Raw genomic sequence first — 22,917 nt, forward strand, 5'->3', positions numbered from 1 at the left:
TTGCTTATATCTGTTTCACCATTACTCCACACTTAGTTATTCACAAGCACTAAAAATACATGTTTCATATGTAGAGGCTTAGTGTTTCATTTGTTCAAAACTAATTTCAGTCTGAAAATACATTTACGCGAGGAAATATCGATGTGGCTGTGATCGATTACCACATTCTGTGATTGTTTCTGTGATCTGCTGGTTGAGCCTGTGAAGCGGTACAGCACAGAGAAACAAGCGGCGACTCAGCATGTGGCTGCAGCGGTATTTTTGTTTTGATTTGTGCTGTATTTTCATCATGCCGGCGATCCACCGACAGCCTGAGCGTTTGCCAGATGTGAGGCGATTTGATGAGATGTTTTTCTGAATGTTTGGTGTGTTAGGTTAGCTTTTCAGCCGGCTAAACGTTAGCATCCCTCTCCACTTTGCTAACTAACTCCAGTGTTACTCAGCGGATGCAATAAATTAAATGCATGCTCCTGATTTCATCGAACAACGCCCTTAATGCCTTCACCATGACTGAGAGAGCAAACAAGGGCAAGCACCAGCGGAGTTTATCCGTGTCCAAGAACAAGAAGAAAGGAAATGTTAAATCTGCTATTTCTGCTGGAGCTGCAGCCACTCCGATCACCTCGTTCTTCTCCAACCAGCCTCCACCCAAGCTGGCCTGTCCTCTGTGCGGCCAGTTCGTACCAAGGTACACAATCAATGAACACATCGATTTGCAGTGTCAGAAGTTTGATAGAGAAAACAGCGCCGCCTCGGCCGGTGACAGTGCTGTGCCAAGCGTGCAGTCACCCAAGAGGAGTCCCATGAAGTCCCCACAACTGAGTGAGCAAAAGGAAGACACCAAAGAGACCAACACTAGCCCTTATTTCAAAAAGCATTATTCTCAGCAGACTCCACGGGAGGTACACAGTAAGTCAGTGGTTAGGACAATTGACTTGGGCAGTCTCTCCTCCAAGCTTTCCAGGAAGTGCCATAAGGTTCCTGTGAGGACACACACGCAGGATGAGCAGGTGCCGGCTTATCCCGACAAGGAGAAAACAAGCCCCGAGACACTGAGCAGCTCACAGAAAGAAAATCTTCTGAGTTTAGAGGATGAAGAAGATTGTGTGATCCTCGCTGGCCTGGCAAGTGTCAACAATGTTGAAACCCCAAGTGCGCTGGCGGCTCCATCATGTTTACAAAGAGGTGACAGTCTTGAACACAAAGCAAGTAAATCAAAGACCATCCACTCAGTGCCTTCTCCAAAGCCGTCCTCGCCATCCTCCAAACTAACAAAACGAAAAAAGGGCAAGGCTCCCGGAGGCAGGATGTCTTCCTTTAGAAAGAAAGCAAAATATGAGAAGAGCAGCACAGAGCCAGAGGAGAGATTGTCTAGTGAAGGTCCAGAGGAGACAGCTGATATGGACCAACACAGATCTGAGGAACCTTCAACCTCCTCCTTTGACCCCCCGAAGGAAACACATGACAGAAACCCCACAGCGATCCACAGTGAGATGGTGGCAGTCAAAACCACCAGTGAGAAGGCTGAAGAGAGCTCTCATCCCCCAAGGTTGCCCTACTACCTCCGTAACTTCCGGACAGTCCTGGAGGCTGTGCTGGAGAATGAGGACGACAGGGCGCTGTTCAACCAGGACGATATGTCACTCATACACACATTTGAGAAGCTCTCAGGTGCACTAAAATATCCCCCAAGTATTGCAATTTATAATCTGTATGAAGATTCCTTACTCATTTGCATGTTTTTCTTTTCAAAGTCATGGGGCAGAAGCTGTATGTGAGACTTTTCCAGAGGAAACTGAAATGGCTCCAAGTAAACAAACTGGATTATGAGGAGATATGCAGTGACCTGGGGCCTGTTGCTCAAGAGCTGGTTCAGAGTGGTTTTCTGCAGTCAGGTACATCATCTTTGCCACTTTTTGCTACTTTGTAAAGCAGGTTAATGATCTTTTAGGCTGCCATCTTTACCCTTTGAGATATAAAATGCATTGAAATGTTTGGATTCACTGTACTCTGGACTCCTACGTGCTCCTACTCACACTTATAATTTCTTAATATTATAAAACCACATTTTGGCATATCTAAACCTTATGAAGGAGTACAGTAGGCTAATGCAGTGACAGATTTTCTTGCTAAAATAACACTTCCTTTTTCACCCAGCTCAAACAGTTTCTTAGAAATGCATTTTTCTGATTTATTTGATAATGGCAGTGGAAGGGAAATGATGGAAAGAAAAGGGAAACATATTGATAGTAACTTGGAACATCAGAAGTATAAAGTATGCACCCTAGCCTGTCTAAACCCCAAGTCAACGCTGACATGTGTACTTTACTAGTTATCTGTCATTAATGCAAACCTATGTAAATTATGTGTTTTGGATTTGACAGAAAATGACCTTCAGGACCTGGTGGAGGCTCTGGATCTTCTGCCTGCTCCAGAGCTCAAAGGTCTGGCTAAGACGTTTCATCTGGGAGGCTCAGGGACTCAGAAACAGCAGCTAGTGGATGGGCTTCTCCGTCTGAGCAGGCAGAAGTCCCTCTTCGCTCAGACTCCTGGTCAGAGCAACATTGGGGCTGTCATCCTCAAAAGGTGTGGAAAAAAAAGTTTCCATGAATAGTAATCAAACCCCAAAGCCAAATTTTGTGAAGCCTGACCTCTAATGGTGAAAAAAAGAGTATCTTGTCTTTAGTGGCACCAGCTGTGGTTCTGGATGGGTGGTGGCATCACCTGCCAAAGTAGGCACCCCTCTACGGTTCACCATTATAGATCAGTATTCACAGAAATTCGGCTTTGGGGTTTAGTTAGTCTCTAACATTGTCACTAATATGCTACAATCATGGTACTAGTATTTCAGCCATGGCCTCCTCCCTCTCCTCACTGTTCTTAAAGGGCAAGGCAGCTCGCAGGTTCCTGTGTGCGTCTGTGCCGCGGCCCCCGGGCTGTCTTCTCTCGCATCCTTCTCCTCTTCTCTCTGACGGACACTATGGACGAGGAGGAGATGGCGGCTGGTGGGCAGGGCCAGCTCTACACCATCCTGTTGGTCAACTCTGGTCGCTTGGCCTTCCCCGACTACACGGTGCAGCGCAAGGCCAAGCTGTTCCAAGACAGAGAGGAGCTGATCAGGTGAGGCGGCTGGGACAACCACTGAGGAGTGTGCTCTTTAAAATGAGTTTAGTCTGTTTTATTCAAGTATTCATCCATCATCCATAATCTGTCATGCCAGATATGAGGCATCAATGCGAGCTCTGCAAGAGGTGATCTCAGCCATGCAGGCGGGCCAGTGGGAAGAGGCCCTGGAGCTTTACACTGCCGCCAAAAGAGCCTGGCAGGAGCTAAGGAAGACCTGTGACCTCAGGTGGGGGCTGTTTACATCATATTCCTTCCTGACAATTTATCTATATAGATTTATTTATTTTTGGCTAAGTTTTAGACAGCATGTAATGATAGATAACGTTATCATTATGGTTGGTTAGTCACCAGGAGAACCTGCCGGTGTTCCTGCGTAGCTTCACCACAGGCTGGGCCTACACTCGAATCTTGTCCCGGGGGGTGGAGATCCTACAGAGGCTACGCCGCTATGAGGTTGACTTATCTTACACACACACATACACATACACACATGCAAATTCAAGATATATGTGAAGTTATTTGCATGATTTTCTCTTTTTATACTTTGCTGTGTTTTCTTTTTTATTATTTATACCATTGATGACACTCCTGCCCCCTATACTTTAGCCACACCCCCTTACACTGCTTATGAAACATTTCAATACAGACACTATTTTTATTAACCTAATTTAATAGAAAATTATTCAGAATGCGATAACACAATAATTGCCAGTTAGTTAAATAAAAAAAAAAAATAAACCAACCACCAAAACAATACACTGAATGTACCACCATAAGAAGCAGAAAAAGTAAATAGACTTAAAAAAGCACTAAATTAAAAAGAAGAAAATAATATAAACATTATTTAGGCATGTGCAAATACCTATGCATTAAAATCAATACCAAACCTCCTACCTATTGAATGTACACGTGTGTTATTCCTGTTCAGAAAGCAAATACACTCATAGATCTTTATTTTACACCACTTTTACACAAGTTCTTTTGATGCTTGATATATTATACTTAATATTCAAATCGCATTATGTCTCAGTCATCTGTTGTATTACAGGAAGCAGTGGAAGAGCTGCGGTCCTTACTGGCTCAGGCTGCTTATTGTCCCGACAGCCGGGGGCGATGGTGGGACAGGCTGGCACTGAACCTTCACCAACACCTCAAGCAACCTGAGCAAGTGAGCAATAATATCAGTGGTTTCATTCTCCTCCACAGAGATAATTTCACCGATTAACCCTTTGTGCTGGATTGTTGTTTTGTATACATTGTCATGTTTTCATTTGGTTGGATTTTGGTCTTTCCCCATCACTACCAGGCCATTTGTGCTATCAGAGATGGGCTGTCAGATCCTCTGGTGCGGACGGGACATCAGCTGGCCCTCCACCAGAGAGCGGTTAGGATGAAGGAGTCGGCCAGCTTGAAGAAGTACCGCCTGCAGCTCAGAGACCTGCCCACAATCCACATCAGTGATGTCAGACATGTAGGTTTGCGCAAGACTTCAGTATCTGGGCTCCCAAAAATCAAAGCCATCTGATGTACATCAAATAATACATCTGAAACTTTATGTTTGTACTCCTGTCTGCAGGTGACCATCCGAGGACAGCTGTTTCCTCATGAGGGGGGCATGGGGAAATCTGTTTTCCTCATGCCAGCAAATGAAGAGGCAGAAGAGAGTGGGAATGCCACTGTGATGTGCTCTGTGGAGGAGCTGTGTCTAGCACACTACCGCCAGCAAGGCTTTGACCAAGGTGAGCACATTTTCTTCTCATTTTAAAAAAAATATTTGAGTATTCTCAGTTCACCATAACAATATAAAAGTAATTATTTTCTGCCACGTCACAGGGATCCATGGAGAGGGTGCGACATTCTCTACTTTATTTGGTCTTTTGTTATGGGACATCATTTTCATCGATGGTATTCCTGATGTTTTCCGAAACCCTTACCAGGTACGTGAAGCTCTGTGTAGGTTTGCAGGGTTTCTGTGCATTTACAATGTAAAGGTTTCACACGTGTCCTTTCCCCCTCACAGACCTGTCCGCTGGACCTTTTCACCGATTGTTTCTATGAGAACAGAAAAGAGGCGATCGATTCTCGTGTGGAAGTACTCTGTGAGGCCTCTGTAGAGACTCTGCATAGCATGTTGGAGGATGTCTGGACGTCCCAGGAGGGTAAAGTGTGTGCACTGCTCAACTGGGAGCGCTTCACTTCTCTTCAGCAGGCACAGGTATTTACTATTAAGTTAATAAATAAATATATATATAAATATATATATATATATATATATGTATATATATTAAACAAATGTAGATATTTCGTAGTTTCCTTATGTTGTAGCTTTACATAGTAAAAACATGAAGGTGTGTATGCATGGCTTTTAGAGTCTGGTGTCATGCCTTGGCGGAGCCTTTTTAGGAGGGATATTCACACGGATGGCAAAGGACTACAGACACTGCCGTGCAGGTCTGCCTGACCTGGTGGTGTGGAGCACCTCAAACTACAGCTACAAGGTGAGATCGCAGCATATCCTGACTCTTTGAAAGGAAATGTGGTCCCTTAAAAAACAGCTTTAGGTAAATGTTTTTTTATTCTAGTTGGTGGAGGTAAAGGGGCCCAGTGACCGCCTGTCCCAGAAGCAGCAGATCTGGCTGGATGAACTGCAGAAGCTGGGGGCTGATGTGGAGGTGTGTCATGTGACCGCCACGGGGGCCAGAGGAGCTCGTCTGGAGTGAAGAGAAACCCAAGGACTGACAGACATCGCTTTGCTGCTAATTAACCAATGACTGTGATCAAAATAATGGAGGCATCAACAGAAATTATTGGGGAGCATATCTCGTCTGACTGACATATGGTTTAGGTTGTGACAATTGCAAATGATCATCTTAGCCCTGACACTTGCTGATAGAGAGTGAAAACATAATCCACATTACAATATCTTCAATACATGTACAGTTTCCATCCTGTATGATTATAGAGAAGGCATTGAACTCAATAAGACTGTACTCTATGACATGTAGCATCATCATCCTATAAACCATCACATCCAGCAGGAAGAAGTGCATCATGGAACGAAGGCCCTCACACGGAATTGCCAGTTGGAGAATATTTTTAGATCTCTAACAGATAATTGGAGCGAAGGCATGGCAGGAAATGGATCCTGCAACAGCACAGATCTGTTGGTGTTTCCTTTGCTTTTGTAACACTATGTTCACAGGATCGCTCGTTGCCAAGCAACAAATACTCACATTTTGTTGGCCACTGATGAAATATGTGACAGCTCTGAGTTTGTCATGCAAGTAATTACTGTGATCATGTGCCTATAAATATGCAAATAGTTTTGCTGCTACTGTAAAAAAAAAAAAATAAGACAGAAGAAAACAATAAATACATTCTTACTCTGAGCATCTTTTCTGGGCTTGTCATTAAAGTTTAACATAAATGTATTGATCAAAACGAAATGGCAGATACTGTTCCTGATGTGATGTCAAGGGGAAGACTCTGAAATATTAAAGGACAATTTTGACATTATTTTCCTATCCTCTGATGTGCTTGTAATGGGGAAGGTTCCTCCTGTGCCTGAGATGTGCTGTGATTGCCTGGGCGTAATGTATGCAGGCCTGGATGCGCTTGGGGGAGGGGATGCCGAGATGTGCTCTGCGTCTGACGTCACGGCGTCGAAGTGAGGGGAGGCGATGAGAGGAAGCTGCAATAAACACAGGGCGTCTGCGCCTATCTAAGTAGGACAATAAAGTGATAACGGTATCAATGCTGTAACAATGGATTTGTCAGATATGGTTCTCTTTAAAGTGTTCCTCTTCGTATACTTACTAAATTACACCCAAGGTGAGTGAAGCGATTTGAGTCAATGCGTTGTAAGTACTGTTAGATACATGAAGCAAGTGAGAGGAGCAGAAAGATACCTCGAGCTAACAGGCTAGCCAGCTAGCCGGGGAGCTAACATAACGGAGCAGGGCCTGCTTGTTATGTAGAGGACTGCACCCTTTTTGCTGGGTTACTTCTTGCTAACAAATGACACACCAGCGTAAAAGTTGCCTTGTATTCGTCAATTGGTTGAAGTAGACTGATGTTGCGTCGTCGCTGCCGGGTGCTGTCATCGTTTTTAATGTCAGGGTTGTGTCAGTTTTGTTATGGTGCAAATAGCGCCGTAGCCATTGTTATGAGAAGATGGAGATGCATTGCCGACTAGGTTAACGAAACGTTAGCCCTGTGCTAATGTTAGCCGCTAACGCTACCATTTTTTCGCCCAAATTGTTAAGTTTCATCACCCATGCCGGCTGTGTCGACTTTGTATGTGAAATGTCAGGTTTGCTTGCGCATTTTTCTCGTGATTTTTGTCACTTGCCGACATTGGCTTCCCATCTGATGTAATTCTGGAAATTAACGTTCAAACAGGGCTTGTAGATGAAATACTTGCCTAATAACTAGCGTGCCTCCATAATGAATAAATGTAAACTACTACTGCAGAATGTCATTGATTTACCGTGTGTTGTATCTGTGACATACACCTGTAACGTGCTTTTAAACCTACCAATGAAATTAAATCGCATACAGTGTCCTTTTACTTATATTAAGTCACAGCCAGTTGTGGTTTCCATATTTATTCTTGGTAACACGAATTTTTACCTGACCTAGGTAGAATTACCTCGTCAGACTGTTAGAGGAAACAAGCAGGACAACTGTCTGTGTGCCGTAAATACCGTTTTAGAAGGCTTATATAACCTTAGTAGTGCTTGATCACCTAATGTCTTTGTAAACACTTAAGGTTGTTTGTCACTGAGGTTGTTTAATGTTTGTTGTTTCTGAAAAAATGGGCTGTAGTCTCCTTTCCAAGTGCCAGTGAACTGACCACCAAAACCAAGGAGATCTTTGGATCTTATCTTTGGATAATGTTGTCATTCCTATTTGTCCTACTTGTGCTTGAGAAATTAAGATACTTCAGTAATATAGTAATGGCCTTCACTTCTCACCGTCACCTCAATGAAAAATTCAATGTTCATACTTTAATATTTCATAATGCGCATGAACTGAGAATTGCCCTGGTCTACTTTCCCGTCTTTCCCCATAGCTACACTGAATCCTGTAATTATGGCAGGCTAGTTAGGCATAATGATAAGTCAAAACTGGTACTAAGTACATGTTTTTTTCCTGCATATATTTCCATTTGGTTTATTTGACATGCAACAAAACCTTGATCTCACAAGTAGGCCTAAATGCTCAGTGCTCTATTTCAGAGCACTAAGTCTCAAGCCATTTAAGCCCCTCTGAATGTTGCTCATTGTTTTGGTTGTTTTTTTTTCATTGCTGTGTAGTTTGTTGGACTTTTGAGTGTGGAGTGGTTGGTGGTGAAATGGGCGGATATAAGGTGGATATTGTGTTCAAGAATCTTTTCCTCCAGAGCCCACCACCCACTCTTCTCGTGGCAAAATAATTATATTATGACGCTGGAGGCTGTTGTTGAGCAGAGCCTCAAAACTGGCATCCATTTGACTTACATACTGTAGAATTTGCTTAATTTTAAAGAACAATTCACAGTGACTTGCTGTCGGTATTTGTCATGTTCATTCTGCCTGTTATCTGCCTGTCTGATCATCCACCTGAATCATCATATGTGAAACATTTTGATCTGGTTTGGGTAATTACATGCCAAAATAACACAATTACGCAGCAGTCTGAAAGTCTAAATTGCAGTTGCAGTGTTGACACACTGTGGTGCTGAAACAAATTTCTGTTTAGATTTAGTTAAAAATGCTAAAAATATTTCTCAAAAAGTGAGATGCATTTCAGTAAATCGGCGATTAAGGAGTCTGTGATGGAGAATTTTTCAGGAACTTGTGGACTTGGATTTTAGTATTTTGTCATAATAATATGATGTCTGTTACAGGAACTTTATCTGTAAGTTGATTTTCATGGAGGTTTCAAAGTAGTGCATACTCAAGTTTATATATGCACACATATTTTTCCCAGCTCTGTTCCTTAAGTAGCCAAACCTTCCAACAAACAACCAACGAATAAAAAAAAAAAAAAAAGCCTGCACCCTTAGCATTGCACTGCCTGTATTTTCACTTCTTTGTATTGCTCATGGTTTGGTTACAATATTCTCAGCTTCTCTGTCTTCCTCACACAGGTCACTACGGGAATCCACTGAGCAAGTATATCCGTCACTATGAGGGTCTGTCCTACGACACAGAGTTAGTGCACAGCAAACACCAGAGAGCCAAGAGGGCACTCTCCCATGAAGACAAGTTCCTTCATTTAGATTTCCATGCCCATGGAAGGTTTGTGAGAATTACTGATTTTGTTAGCCTGAAAGGGAAGCAAACTTATTTATCTATTCATCTTTTAATCTATTTATTAACCAAGCTATCTGTTTCTTTGCAAATCACATGCTACGCATCTGTATTGTTATCAGTGATTAGAAGACACTAGCCTCAAAGAGATTTGCAGAATGACTTAAAGATGTTTACATGTGAGATCATAGTCCTAGTCTTGGGGCTTGATCTGGACCCTATTAAAGAGCTGTGGCGGTGGGTTGATAGAAAGTGTACGTTCTCCATGGGCTGATCGAACCAGTCGAGACCATCTGGCTGGGATCTTGGCAGAGGCTGGGGGCTTTTACTGCCTGTAGCAGAGCCTGCTGTTCCTGAACTCAGATGCTGCTTAACAGGGGAGGGAAAGGATAAGAGCTGCACAAACAAACACATGGAAGGAAGATGTCTCTTTGAAAAGGAGAACTCCCTCGTCTTTCATTCCTTTCATAACATGGCGGGAGTTGCATTGTCACCTCGACATTTTCTTTGCATCACACCGCTCACCTTTGCCTCACTGCTAGAGTAATGAATAGAGCGCTTCAGTGTAGTCTTGAGCATGATCGTGATCTTTAATTAATTTTGTATTATGCTTCCCTTTTTTCTTAAGAAACAGGCATAAAAGAAAACAATTGTGGTTTGTGAAATACAGTATGCACAGCATAATTTTTTTTTGCTCATACAATTCCATATTAGCTGTACATCATTGTCATATTTAACCTTTTAGGTAGCAGTTTTAAAATGGGCGAACAGTTTCCTTTTGTTGCGGATAAGCATGTTGCTTTGCACTGACCTTGAGAACACAGAAAGTTTAAGCGCCAGTGATCAAATAGAAAATGAATACCTCAGTTTGCGCTTTCCCACTCTTTAAAATTAAATCTGTGTAGGTGCTACATGAGGCACAGTGTTTAGTGCAACCGCTTTGTTTCCTTGCCATATTTTGATCAACAGGAAGTCGCTATTGTTTCAAGATGTCCTCATTTTTCCGTCGCTTACTCTTACAAGATAAAGGCTGCAGCCTTCTCCTCTACTGTAACAGAAAACAGTTGAGATGTTTTCTTTTCTGCTGAGCCATTGCCCTTGCTTTCACCCTCCTTTTTTCGGTTTCATTTGCATTTTCCTTTTCCCCAAAGTCTGGGTGGGTATAGTCTGCCTCCCTGTGATGCCAAATTCAGATTCACGTCCAAACCTGTCTGCACATTCACAGTGTGACATGAATAAAGGGTCAGAAGAGCTTGGGGAGTTGTGAAAACAAACTTTGTGCATTGTCTACACATAAGACTGTTATACTGAGTTGTATTCCCCCCAGTGAAAGTCTTTTATTTACTTGCTGCAGAATCTGATACGGAGAAACTTTATTCTTGTTTATGTCGGATGTCTTTTTACTTTTGATTATTCCGACACCTTTATCTCTTACTTCAGGCATTTTAATTTACGGATGAAGAGAGAGACCACTTTATTCGCCCAAGATTTGAAGGTGGACGTTTCGGGAGAAGAGATTCCTTATGATACCTCCCATATCTACACAGGAGAAGTCTATGGTGAGACTTTGTCATTATTAATGGTGTATTTTGCTTTGCTTTTTTTGTTTGTTTAAATTTAGTATGAGACACTGTGTAAAAAAGTAAGATACCATGCAAGACATTTTTAAAGAATGTACTTTATCTTGCGTCAGAGACCATGTTGTTTCTGAAGCATGAATATCTGATCTGAGCTTTAACTCCATTTGAACTCTGCACTGTGGCTCCCCAGGTGAGAAAGGCACGGTCACCCACGGCTCTGTAGTGGATGGCAAGTTTGAGGGCTTCATCCAGACCTACCACGGCACCTACTACGTGGAGCCTGCGGAGAGATACCTGAAAGACAAAGATGTGCCGTTCCACTCTGTCATCTACCATGAAGATGATATCAGTGAGTCCTTCAGAAACCCCAGCAACACAAACGCTTCTACAGGGCTTTTTCTTTTAATCCTGCAGTATGTTTGACTGGATGCATGCGTATGTAAATGTGTGGTTGAGAGAGTGCAAGCGTAGGCCAGCTGAGCTGATGGAGGCAGACTGGTGTGATTCCCCCCCCCCAGGGAACAGAGATACCCGGGGTGCTCATTAGCTGAGTAACAGGATCTTTCTCTCAGGCTACATGGCTCAATTAAGCAGTCTTTACACTGTTGGTGCTGATAGCGAGCACTGAGCACACTTCACTACACTGGCATCCCCTAATTTCAAGTCATCTGTGTACATATAGTATGTGGCTGAGGGGCAAATTAAACAGGAATGTGAGAGGAATGGCTAATGAGGGCGTCAGGAAAGTAGCAACTCGCACAGCAAAGCGCGGTTCATGTGGCGTGTAAGTACATCTATTGAGCTGATCATGAATGGTGACAGAAATAGAGTGACTCAGGGGGTTAAGTAGCTAACATTGTCTCTTGTAATCCAAAGGGTGTTGTGTCTGCCTCTGTCTTCCTCTCTCTCTCTCTCAGACTACCCGCACAAGTATGGGCCAGAGGGAGGCTGTGCTGACCACTCAGTGTTTGAACGGATGAAGAAGTACCAGTCCTCTGCCATTGAGGAGCCAACCAAGGTGAATTCACACCAGACAACACAGGCTTTCTTTTGATTTGATCTAGTGAGGTCCCACTGAAATTTAAGAAAAAAAAAAATAATAAAATAAGGGAAGGCTGTAGCAGGAGACGTATATAATATCAGGGTGTAACAATATATACGTTATCATACATTATCATACATTATACAGCATCACTTTTAAATTCTGCCAATTCCAATGCATCAATCTGCTACAAGACTGAATCATTCTGGCTTCATAGGCCTGAATTGATATGAAATGCTTTGGATCAAATCATTTATGATCTTTTAAGAGTAAACAATTCCATGATAACTTTCTGGTCAGGATGTTCTTATTTGTAAGTAATCCTATAATAATCTTTTTTTTTTTTTTTACATTTCAGAAGAAAGAGAATAGTCTTCTTTACTGGATATGTTTATTAACTGATCTGAAATTTGGGCTAAAAGTACTGAATTAAATCGTTGACTGAAATTGTGATTTACATACTCCGGGGAAAAAAAAAAATGTCCAAAGATTTACGCCCCAATGCAACATAAATCACATAAAGTAAAACCATTAAGAAGACAGAAGGGGAAAAAAACGAAAGACAGAAGGTGGAGGAGCAGAGAGGAGAGGCGCAAATAACAGGGAGACAGAACAGCGAGGAGACGAGGAAAAGTGACAGAAGTCGAATATTACATGTTAACAAGCATCTTATTAAAAAGATTGAAAGGTTCCCCTTGGAGTCCTGTTCCATAGATCTGACAGTTTCTTAAAGCTCGCTAAGAGCCTTTTGCAGTGCATTCCAACAAGACGCAACATAACGCCTTTATAGCTGCTCATTACAGCCATATTTAGTGTGAGTTTGGTTTGGGTATTCAGTTTTTCCCATCATGCCCATGTATGTAATGTATGCATTTTCTTAGCAGCAGTTACAGTTCATGAAAGCATTGCATCTGCATAAAAATCCTGAACATTATTTCTGTGGCCACTGTATACCTAAGTATGCCACATATGTATTAATTAAGTGTCTACGTGTCCTTTGCTTCACCCACCAGGAGCTCCACACTGAGGAGGCCGAGGCAGACGCTAATGATCCTGTGCTGCTGAGGAAGAAGAGGATGACCCAGGTGGAGAAAAACACCTGCCAGCTGTTCATTCAGACTGATCACCTCTTCTACAAGTACTACAAGACCAGAGAGGCTGTGATTGCACAGGTAACGCACTCAGCAAGGTCACTTCATAGACATGTACGCACCCTGTGGTACTGTTAGGATGAGAAATACGTTGACGTAGTTTGATGCAGGGTCATACGATCATGAGGGCACACGTTGATGCAGCAACATCAGCATCTCAGTCAGGGCAGAGAGAGATGGACAACAGGGGGAAGACTGACTGTATTTGTTAGGGCTGATTCTGATTCACATGGAAAACTTTGAAGTGTGAGCCGGACAAGACAGAGTCCATCAGACATGCTGGAAGGGAAACGGAAAGGAAGCTGGCACCCTCAGCACCACTTCCCCTCCAAGCACTCCACTAATTCTCCTTTCTGGTGAACCCTCAGCATCTTTTGTTGCTATGCATGTTGCCTGTACAGATAGAATAAATTTACATTTTCATTTTCATGTGGTGTCATTAAACGTATTGTTAATGTTGATATGACACACAGATTAACAAACTGCCACTTAGTATCAAAAAGGTCTCGAGGAATAAAGGGTCAACCTCAAGGTTGTAAGAATCGATATCTGAACAGGTCAAATGAATAACGCATTTAATCAGAAGTACAATATTCTTAACCAGCCCTAATATGCATTACTACACATTCATATTTAGCAGTCTCATATAGTGATGGTTGCACATAGTAGTGATTCATAAAGTGGGGTGCTATGGTTTTATCCAACACATCCTAAAAGCTACATGTAGATATGCTCAGTGGAGGTTTTTCTTCTTTTCACTCTGTGAATAGCGTTGTGCCTTATCTCTCTGTTTCAGATCTCCAGTCATGTCAAAGCTATTGATGCCATCTATCAGGGTACAGACTTCATGGGCATTCGCAACATCAGTTTCATGGTGAAAAGGATCAGGGTGAGTCTTTTGACAGGGACTTTTATGTGTCAAGTTAAGGGTTAACAGTTGGATTTTGTCAGTGTCTTCTCTCTGAACACGTCGCCATCCCCTCTGCAGATCAACACGACCAGCGATGAGAGGGATCGCTCCAACCCGTTCCGCTTCGCCAACATCGGGGTGGAGAAGTTCTTGGAGCTTAACTCGGAGCAGAACCATGATGACTACTGCCTGGCCTATGTCTTCACCGACAGAGATTTTGATGACGGGGTGCTGGGTTTGGCCTGGGTGGGAGCCCCTGCAGGTACTGGAAGACAGCTGCTGTGTTTTAGCTGTTGATGTGACACCGCTGAGCCGCAGCTGCAAACAATGAGCCTCACTTATAAAGCAAAATGTGATATGCATAAAGATTAAAAAATGTTTTCTGAACCATAAACAGCATATACCGCATTTTTTTGGGCTGGGCTCAAAGTACAGCACCATAAGGTTTTTAATATTTTGAGGTGCAGATGCCTGTAGCTGTGTAGCCACTGAAAATGAGATTACTGTGCTTTTTCTCATATCTCAAGACTGTGTGAAAATACTTTTTCCCAAGGTATAAAGTTTGGATATTAAAAATAGTTTTGACCAGATGGTCAGTGTAATTTGCATTCTAGGAAAGTGTCCATGATATTTAGATAATGGTGACTTTTATCTGGGCGTTGCTGTTTCCAGTTTCAAAAAGCAAAGGACATAAATTTGGACATTGTCTCGAGTATGACCAACATAACAAGCACTTGGTTATTAATTCTGAATGTTATAAGAACATTTTAAGGCTTTGTATATCATCTTGGAACATATGCAGATATGGTTTGTCATAATTGAGTCCCAGAGATTTTAATTATGGTCCCAATCATATTTTGTTTGGATAGTTTGTTTTATTGAAACCTCCCTGCCGTGGAATTGTTAGATTATGTTTCCAAAGAAATGTGGAGCATTATTCCACGGGAGTTACTTTTATACCCAGGTAACATGTTGACAAATACAGCCTGATACGTTTTGAAGAAAGACATTATGATATTTGGACATTAACTGAGAAATACTCATGACATTGACCTTATTTTTCCCACTTGAAAAACTAAGTTCTTTTCAAATGTAGCAGAATTTTATATTGGAAGACGACCCAGTCTAACTTGAACTTTATCCTCACAGGGAGCTCTGGAGGAATCTGTGAGAAAAGCAAGTTGTACTCAGATGGAAAGAAGAAGTCTCTGAATACTGGTATAATCACTGTACAGAACTACGCCTCCCACGTTCCTCCAAAAGTCTCCCACATCACTTTTGCACATGAAGTAGGCCACAACTTTGGATCCCCGGTGAGTTAGTTAGATATTCCATATTTATGCACGGCGAGAGCAGCCTCACCGAATTGATAGATTTTGCCCCTTCAGTATCATTTAATCTGTGATTTATTTTTCTCTCTCTCAGCACGACTCTGGATCTGAGTGTACCCCAGGGGAATCCAAGAGCCAAGACAAGAAGGAGAAGGGCAATTACATCATGTATGCCAGAGCGACGTCAGGAGACAAGCTCAACAACAACAAGTTCTCCATCTGTAGTGTGCGCAACATCAGCCAGGTGCTGGAGAAAAAGAGAGGCAACTGTTTTGTCGGTAGGTGTTTTTTTGTGGAAGCTGGCAGCCCTGACCTTTATCCTGCTTGTCCACAGTAAACCTTTTATCTTAGTGTCCATAATGAGGTTGGTTTGTGACTTTGACAAGCTTGAAAATTCAAGCCATGTCTTCAGTCAGACTGTGCTTGACCTGTAGCTATGAACTGAGTTGATCCTGGCAGCAGCTTGTCACCCACAGCTGATATTTGTGATCTTTTTTCCGACCAGCCCCCTCACTGAACCCCTTTTGTTTGCTAGGGATGGGCGACATGGATAAATGACAATCTCGCAGTTATTTTTCAGCCTTTTAGCGAAATACAATCCATAAATCTAGTTATGAACTCTCTGAAATACTTTATAGTGTGATTTTTTTTTTTCCAGCCAGATTAAGAATTTAGATTAAATTCCCTTTTTAAAGATACACAGAAACAAATAAGGTCAGTTTTCTGAAGAGGTCTGTTTTTCACTAAATGAGTGGACTGAAGGTACAAAATCTTTACATTCCTTTCTTTCCCAGTCACTCATTCTTGCCTGCACTTGCTATTTTGCTTGCGCTGTCTCATACCCACAAAACAATGTGTGCCTGAGTGATTATGGTAACTGGCCCGGGCCAAATCACCACAATGTTCACGATATTACCAAATTTTGTATCGCCAACAACTTATCTCAAACATAAGGAAATTATTCAGTTTATCACCCAGCCCGTTGGTGTCACATTCTGTGTCGAGTAGAATCGGTTGGGTTTAGTTTTGTGTTGAGACCTAACCGTTTTCACAGTAATGTCAAATTTGTGTTACTTTTTTTTTAGCTCTTCATGCAAGATGTTTCTGTTCTGTGTTTGCTTTCCCAAACAGAGTCTGGCCAGCCCATCTGTGGTAATGGCTTGGTGGAGCCAGGAGAGGAGTGTGACTGCGGCTACAGCGATCAGTGCAGGGACCAATGCTGTTATGATGCCAACCAGCCTGATAACAGGAAGTGCAAATTAAAGCCCAACAAAGTCTGCAGGTAAACTGACTGGATTAAACTTGAGTGTATTTTTTTTAAGACACAAGTCCCCTCCATCCCAAATGTAAATCCTTTCTTGTTGTATTTTTCCAGACTGTATTCCTGTTTCATACAGAATCTCTGCTCTTATATTGATGATGACTCCTGATTGCACCCTCTCTGTTTGTGTAGTCCCAGCCAGGGCCCTTGTTGTACTGCTGAGTGCACTTACAAGGGTCGTAATGAAAAGTGCAGAGAGGAGTCAGAGTGCGCTCACCAGGGCATGTGTAATGGAGGCACTGCCCAGTGTCCCACCTCTGAGCCCAAGGCCAACTTCACTGCCTGCCACGGAGAGACCCAAGTCTGCCTCAACGGGGTGAGCGGATCGGGAACTCTTTGGTATAGCAGCTTTATAGCCACACTGATCAGTGTTTGATCTGGGCTGACCTCATGTTCCTGTCGCCCCGCAGGGCTGCTCCGGCTCCATCTGTGAGAAGTACGGGCTCGAGGTTTGCACCTGTGCCAGCCAGGACGGCAAGGATGAGACCGAGCTCTGCCATGTGTGCTGCATGGAGAAGAGTGAGTCATCTGCTAGACTTGGGCAATATCAGAAATTTAGTATCACAATATTGACACACTGAAATATCTCAATACTTGATATTGGGTTTTATTCTGCAGTTTTCCAAAATCTAAATGACATGGTGTATGTATATGAACTGCACATCGCCTATGCAGGCTGTTAGTGTGACTGTGCATTTGTTCAGCTGTTATATAGGTACCTCGCTACTCGCTGCAGTGCCAACAATTTCACAAACTATTTTTAATCAAAGAAGTTAAGTTAATCAAAGAAGTTAAATAAAGCAATATCTGAAACAAAAAATTATTAAATCAGAATTACTTTGTGCAAACACTGCAAAAATAATGTAGGTATTCTATTATTACCAGATGTTTAAGAATTGCATCCACTGATGCAAATATTAAATTGAAATTTCCAACAATAATGCCATCAAAATAAACAGGCTCTTTACTACACGTCACTGAAGAATTGTTCTTCATATCACACATGGATGGATATCACCCCAAGCCATACTGTGACTTCCACCTCCCCTGTCAGATATTACATTGACGTCATGTCTAAATTTTAAAAAACTGCTTGGTGTTTTATAATTTTAATGTTGATTAAAAGACTGTGACTCATCTCTTACAGTGAATCCCAACACGTGCAGCAGCACAGGATCGGAGCGCCTGGCTCGGTTCTTCAACAAGAAGGTAACCACTCTGCCAGCCGGCTCGCCTTGCAACGACTTCAAGGGCTACTGTGACGTGTTCATGAAGTGCCGTCTGGTAGACGCAGATGGGCCCCTAGCCAGGCTAAAGAAGGCCATCTTCAACCCTGAGCTCTATGAGAACATAGCAGAGTGGATTGTGGTACGTATCGACCACTGTCTAAAATCTGACTCTGACCTCGACTTGAGTTTTTTATTACGAGGTGTTTCCATATCGATGGTGTTTTTTGTTTGCCTTCTCTAGGCCCACTGGTGGGCAGTGCTGTTGATGGGTATCGCCCTCATCATGCTCATGGCCGGCTTCATTAAGATCTGCAGCGTGCACACTCCCAGCAGTAACCCCAAGCTGCCCCCTCCTAAACCACTGCCAGGTGAGTCTGATTCTTATCATAGAAAACATGGTATACCCGGGGTCGGGGAACAGCTATTGACAATTAAGGTGTTTGAATAACAGACACAGTTGAGGTTACAATAAGTGCAACAGTAGAATGGGATTAAGTTCCTTAACAATTGTCAACAATCAGTAGAAACTTGATGTTTTAAAGTCCTTAAAATGCCTCAAAATGTCTTAAATTCAATTCTGTAAATATTAGGGCCTAAAAGTCATTAAATAATCTTAAAGTATTTAATCAGAGTAAACATTACATTACTGATGCCTTCATGCTGTACTTACCTGTAAAGAGAAATTCAAGAAGGTCCCTGTACTAAGTTGTCTGAAGTTCCTGTGGGAAAAAAGCCATGGTTAGTTTTTTTTTTTTTTTTCTTTCTTTTTACAGTAGCACCGTGCTGTCTAATTGTAAAGGCTTAGGGTTAGAGACTCAGCTATCAACACCATGCATTTTTGTGTGCTGAGTCCAAATGGTCCTCACTTAAATCAGCCCTCTGTAATTTTGATTATTGAAGCTTAAGATTGACCTCTGTGGTTTTAAAATATTTGTGAGACTGTTTGTCAATAGCAGTTTGGGGATTAAGCGCCCAGCGTTGAATTCAGTCTGTATGTATCTGAAAATTTACAGTCATGCCCGTGTCTAACGGCCTCTCTCCCGACAGGCACTCTGAAGAGGCGGCGAGCTCAGCAGCACGCTAACTCCCAGGTGCAGCACCAGTCCCAACACCCCCACTCCCACCAGCACGGCGGCCACGGCGGACATGGCGGCCACGGGGGTCACGGAGGTCACGGAGGTCACGGAGGTCATGGAGGTCATGGGGGCCACGGTGGCCACGGCGGCCAGCGGCAACCCCAGAGGCAGCCCCAGCGGCAGGCGCAGCCCCAGCGGCACCACCGTCAGCCCAGAGAGAACTATCAGATGGGCCAGATGAGACGCTGAGACCCTGGGCCCGCCCCCACCCCCACCCCCCCAATGCCTTGGCTCCTCCTTGTGCCTACAGTGGGAACAAAAAAGCATCACTCCATCCAAAGAAAAGCCTAAACCTGGTTGTCAGTCATCATCATATTCTCCATCCACAGACAGACAAAACAGACGTGTGAAAAAGAGAAAAACACTCGATCTAGCAACTCTATCGGCTCTTTGTGGAGTGGACTCAACCATCAGCCATTTCCAATGCAGTGCGGTCTGGCATATTTTTTCCACCTTTTTTTTTTTCTTTTCTTTTTGTAAGGAGTGCCAAGGAGTTAAGGAATCATGTGTAGCTTTAGTACATTGTGTGATGTGTTTTTTCGTTCAATTGCAACGTCTTCTTGAGTGACACACCCATGGCTGCTGGTGAATTGTTCTGTGCTTTTTCTTTCGCCAACCTAGCCAGGAATGAGAGACACTCAGTGGGGATTTGCGGCACTTTTGTGATATACACATTTCAAATGGCAAAAGACACAGGCTTTGGTCTCTCGTGCAGACAGTCTTCTGCATGTGACTGTACAGATTAAGTGTATCATAAGTGAAAACAAACTATTTCTTCTACTGTAAATGTATAATTCTTTACTTTTTTTTTCCTTATATTTTTGGTTAGTGCTCTCAGGACTCTTAACACATAAATGAAGGTATCTGTTGTGATGAGATCCTTGGACGCTGCTGTTGAGGATTTGATGTCGTTCAGGTTCTCTTTACAGTCGTCCAGTCAGGTGGACCTCTTACGATTATGTTAGTTTGCTAGATTTGGAATTTGAACAACAAGGCCACCATATCCCACATTTTGGCCTTCTTTGTTCAAGGTTCCTCTTTCCATCTTTCTTTTTTTTTTTTTTTTTTTAATTGTCTTGCTAACATCTTGTTCCTATCACGTCATGTAACAAGCTACAAATTGTATAGAGTCATTGGAACAGAAAGGGAAGCTCACCTAGTTTGATACACCTTTTAATTGTCTTTATTGTTTTTGCTAATGAAGAATGAATAACCACTAACTGAAGCTGATGACTCTACCTGTTCAGATATGAAGACAAGGGGAAGTGAAGGCTGCCGTGGCTTAGTTTAGAAGTGCGAGTGTGTAATGTTACACAGCTAGTTTACATGGGTGTGGAAATAAATTTGAAAATGACTCCCAGGTGTGGATGTACAAAAAAAAAACAAAAAACAAAAAAAAGTAAGATTTTAAAATCATTCTATTATTCTTCAGATAACAAATCTAAGAACTTTTCAATGTGGGCATGCAGACACATTTATTAAGTGTGACTATTAATTGACAAAAGGTCTGTAATATTTGTATGTCACAACTGATCACTTTTTTTGCTTTGACAGCTGTTAATGTGAAGTCTTAAAACAAATTTGGAAGGATTGGAGGAGTAGCGCAAGGCAGTGATGTCGCACTATTCACTAACATACACTGTAATGTGTTCACAGCTCGTATCGCAGGAGATTAAGTGGCCGTTTGTTTTGAAAATCCTCGTGCACTTATCTCCTGGTCGGCATGATGTCTGCAGGTGCCTGTTTCTTCATGGCCTGGATCCCCTTAAGAGCTCACGTGAGGGTGTAGTTTACATTAGTGTGCCATAAAACTTTAAACTTGTAAAGCTGATTGTTGTTAACTGCTTCGAACTTTATAAGACATAGGAACAGCCCATAAGAAGCCACTTTAAAATGGGTGAAGTCTCAGGATTGGAGATATCTTTGGTGTGAGATTGTTTGAGCTCAGGTGTTTTCTTCTTCCCTTCTCTACGTTGTAGCATGAAGGGTAATTTAGAAAATGGATCCTGTTTGTGGTATCAACACTAACTGAAAGAATATGGGAATCGTTGTGTGATATGTTATAGAAAACCCTGTGGTTTTTGTTTGAGCCGAGCAAACATTTCACCCACCAGCACGCCTCGGTGGGCAAAAGTTTGGCAGATAACAATAAAGCACAGGATATTTTTAATAAAAGCATGAAATATTAATTTCACACCTTTCTTACAGTGCTAACTCTACCCGGCGATCATCATGCACATGGGCTCTGGAGGGGACTTGAAACTAGTGTGTGTCTCACAGTTAACGATTTATTTCACATGGCAGATGAAGTCGGCAGGTGAACGGTTGCTATACTCCTCATGGAGAACGTCTGTACAAAGTGGAGCTGTTTTTAAATTTCATCCTCTGGGCTGGATCATGCCTGTTAGCCTAGAATATTTACATGTAAACTTGTACAGTTCTTGGAAAAATTTGCATTTCATTTGAAAATGAAAAATTACATTTTGATACATCTGTTCTTTTTTTGTATTCTAATTCCAGAGTAAATTGTTCAAAGATGTTCATATGTGACAAACCTTCCTCTCTTCTAAGTTATTTATGTTCTTATATGTGCTAGTTGAAATGGGGTTTGCTTATGATACTTTCCTCCACCATCATCAATGGTAAAAACAATTCAGTGTGATGGAGTTAATGTTACATTCTCATTTTTGTCTTTGTTATCCTGTGGCATGGTTTGGGTAGACGAGCAGAAGAATAATGCCTGTAAATTTACTTTCATTTTAATTTCGTAGTCTTGGTAAAGTTTTTAGATAAACGTGCACTGAAATGTCCAAATTGAGTTGAAATGTTGTAGGTGATGTAGGCCGAAAGAACACAAGATTAAAAAGTAATACTACTGTCTGATTTTAATGTTCACTGTGTTTTATACAGTATTGGAAATTTTTGTTCACTTTGAACATTTTTACTAAAAAAAATTTCAAATTGTATTGTGCAAAGAGATGTAATTTTTGGAGTACTTGAAATGCATTAATTAAAAGACTCGTTCAAAATAAACTAGACCCCTGTTTACTGTCTGTAATGTGTGTTCTGTTTGCCTTTCCTGATGCTCTTAGTTATGAATAAAGGTCTCATGCAGAGAGGGAAAATTTACCTGAAAATTGACCTTTAAAACCTCGATCAGCGAGCACATTATGGCTGCATCGCATCTTCCTTTTAAGTTCTGTTACAGAGTGACTTCTAATAAGTACAACAATCACCAGCATTACAAGTAATCAGTAAAATGGAGGGCAAAGGTTAGATCTAAAGCACCCTTGCAATTCTCTTGCAACTTGAATCATTATGTAAAAGCTGAGAATGAAAAATAGTGTTTCTGGGTGGGCATTTACCAAAGGAGACAGGAGTGGAGGAATAATAAAATACAAGTTGTGAGTTTTATCCACCTTTCCTGCAGGGCAGTGTTTCCTGCTGAATTTATCATTTGCTTTGGTAAATCCCTGTGTGATGATTCACTGATAGTAATTTCCTATAAAATGAACCCCACACACTCTGGTTAATGCAGTGGGGGAGCGTCCACAGCAGAGGGAGCAGCTGATGTGGGGGAAACAGTGCTGGTATCTGGGGTCTGCTGGTGCTTCTCTGTCTTCCCTCTGGCCCAGACGGGAGCTTCTCCTCAGCATCTGGACCTCAGAGCCGCTGACACCGCTCTCTATCACTGGTGCTTTCAAAAAAGAACTCAAAAAGCAATCTTTACAGACACATTTTAACCTCAGAACCAAACATCAAAATGTGCATGATCACAGTGGCATTTATTTTATT

The 22,917-nt window shown here is 42.1% G+C and overlaps 2 protein-coding genes across 2 annotated transcripts; both read left to right on the forward strand.

Moving 5' to 3' along the window:
* The first annotated feature begins 210 nt into the window (after positions 1–210).
* On the forward strand, positions 211–6,477 carry fan1 (FANCD2 and FANCI associated nuclease 1). Its single transcript, XM_030054621.1, has 13 exons — positions 211–1,671; positions 1,755–1,895; positions 2,385–2,586; positions 2,887–3,120; positions 3,221–3,352; positions 3,471–3,579; positions 4,175–4,294; positions 4,433–4,597; positions 4,703–4,865; positions 4,960–5,063; positions 5,147–5,341; positions 5,496–5,624; positions 5,709–6,477. The coding sequence occupies exons 1-13, from the start codon at positions 465–467 to the stop codon at positions 5,844–5,846; spliced, it is 3,039 nt and encodes a 1,012-aa protein (XP_029910481.1). The 5' UTR covers positions 211–464; the 3' UTR covers positions 5,847–6,477.
* Positions 6,478–6,814: 337 nt separating this feature from the next.
* On the forward strand, positions 6,815–22,175 carry LOC115360653 (disintegrin and metalloproteinase domain-containing protein 10-like). The gene is made up of 16 exons (XM_030053705.1): positions 6,815–6,957; positions 9,260–9,410; positions 10,863–10,981; positions 11,193–11,351; positions 11,920–12,020; positions 13,058–13,216; positions 13,992–14,084; positions 14,184–14,367; positions 15,255–15,418; positions 15,531–15,714; positions 16,568–16,718; positions 16,890–17,073; positions 17,168–17,276; positions 17,905–18,125; positions 18,228–18,354; positions 19,034–22,175. The coding sequence occupies exons 1-16, from the start codon at positions 6,891–6,893 to the stop codon at positions 19,309–19,311; spliced, it is 2,451 nt and encodes an 816-aa protein (XP_029909565.1). The 5' UTR covers positions 6,815–6,890; the 3' UTR covers positions 19,312–22,175.
* The last annotated feature ends 742 nt before the right edge of the window (positions 22,176–22,917 follow it).

This window comes from Myripristis murdjan, chromosome 6 (assembly GCF_902150065.1).
Source record: "Myripristis murdjan chromosome 6, fMyrMur1.1, whole genome shotgun sequence".
NCBI lineage: Eukaryota > Metazoa > Chordata > Actinopteri > Holocentriformes > Holocentridae > Myripristis > Myripristis murdjan.

Excerpts from the sequence above, each read along its gene's own strand:
- LOC115360653 (XM_030053705.1), top strand. The coding sequence starts at position 6,891 with ATGGATTTGTCAGATATGGTTCTCTTTAAAGTGTTCCTCTTCGTATAC. Across the intron at positions 11,352-11,919 it reads CTACCATGAAGATGATATCA|ACTACCCGCACAAGTATGGG; the intron begins GTGAGTCCTTCA and ends TCTCTCTCTCAG. Across the intron at positions 17,074-17,167 it reads CCCAAGTCTGCCTCAACGGG|GGCTGCTCCGGCTCCATCTG; the intron begins GTGAGCGGATCG and ends GTCGCCCCGCAG.
- fan1 (XM_030054621.1), top strand. The coding sequence starts at position 465 with ATGCTCCTGATTTCATCGAACAACGCCCTTAATGCCTTCACCATGACT. Across the intron at positions 3,580-4,174 it reads AGAGGCTACGCCGCTATGAG|GAAGCAGTGGAAGAGCTGCG; the intron begins GTTGACTTATCT and ends GTTGTATTACAG. Across the intron at positions 5,625-5,708 it reads CCTCAAACTACAGCTACAAG|TTGGTGGAGGTAAAGGGGCC; the intron begins GTGAGATCGCAG and ends TTTTTATTCTAG.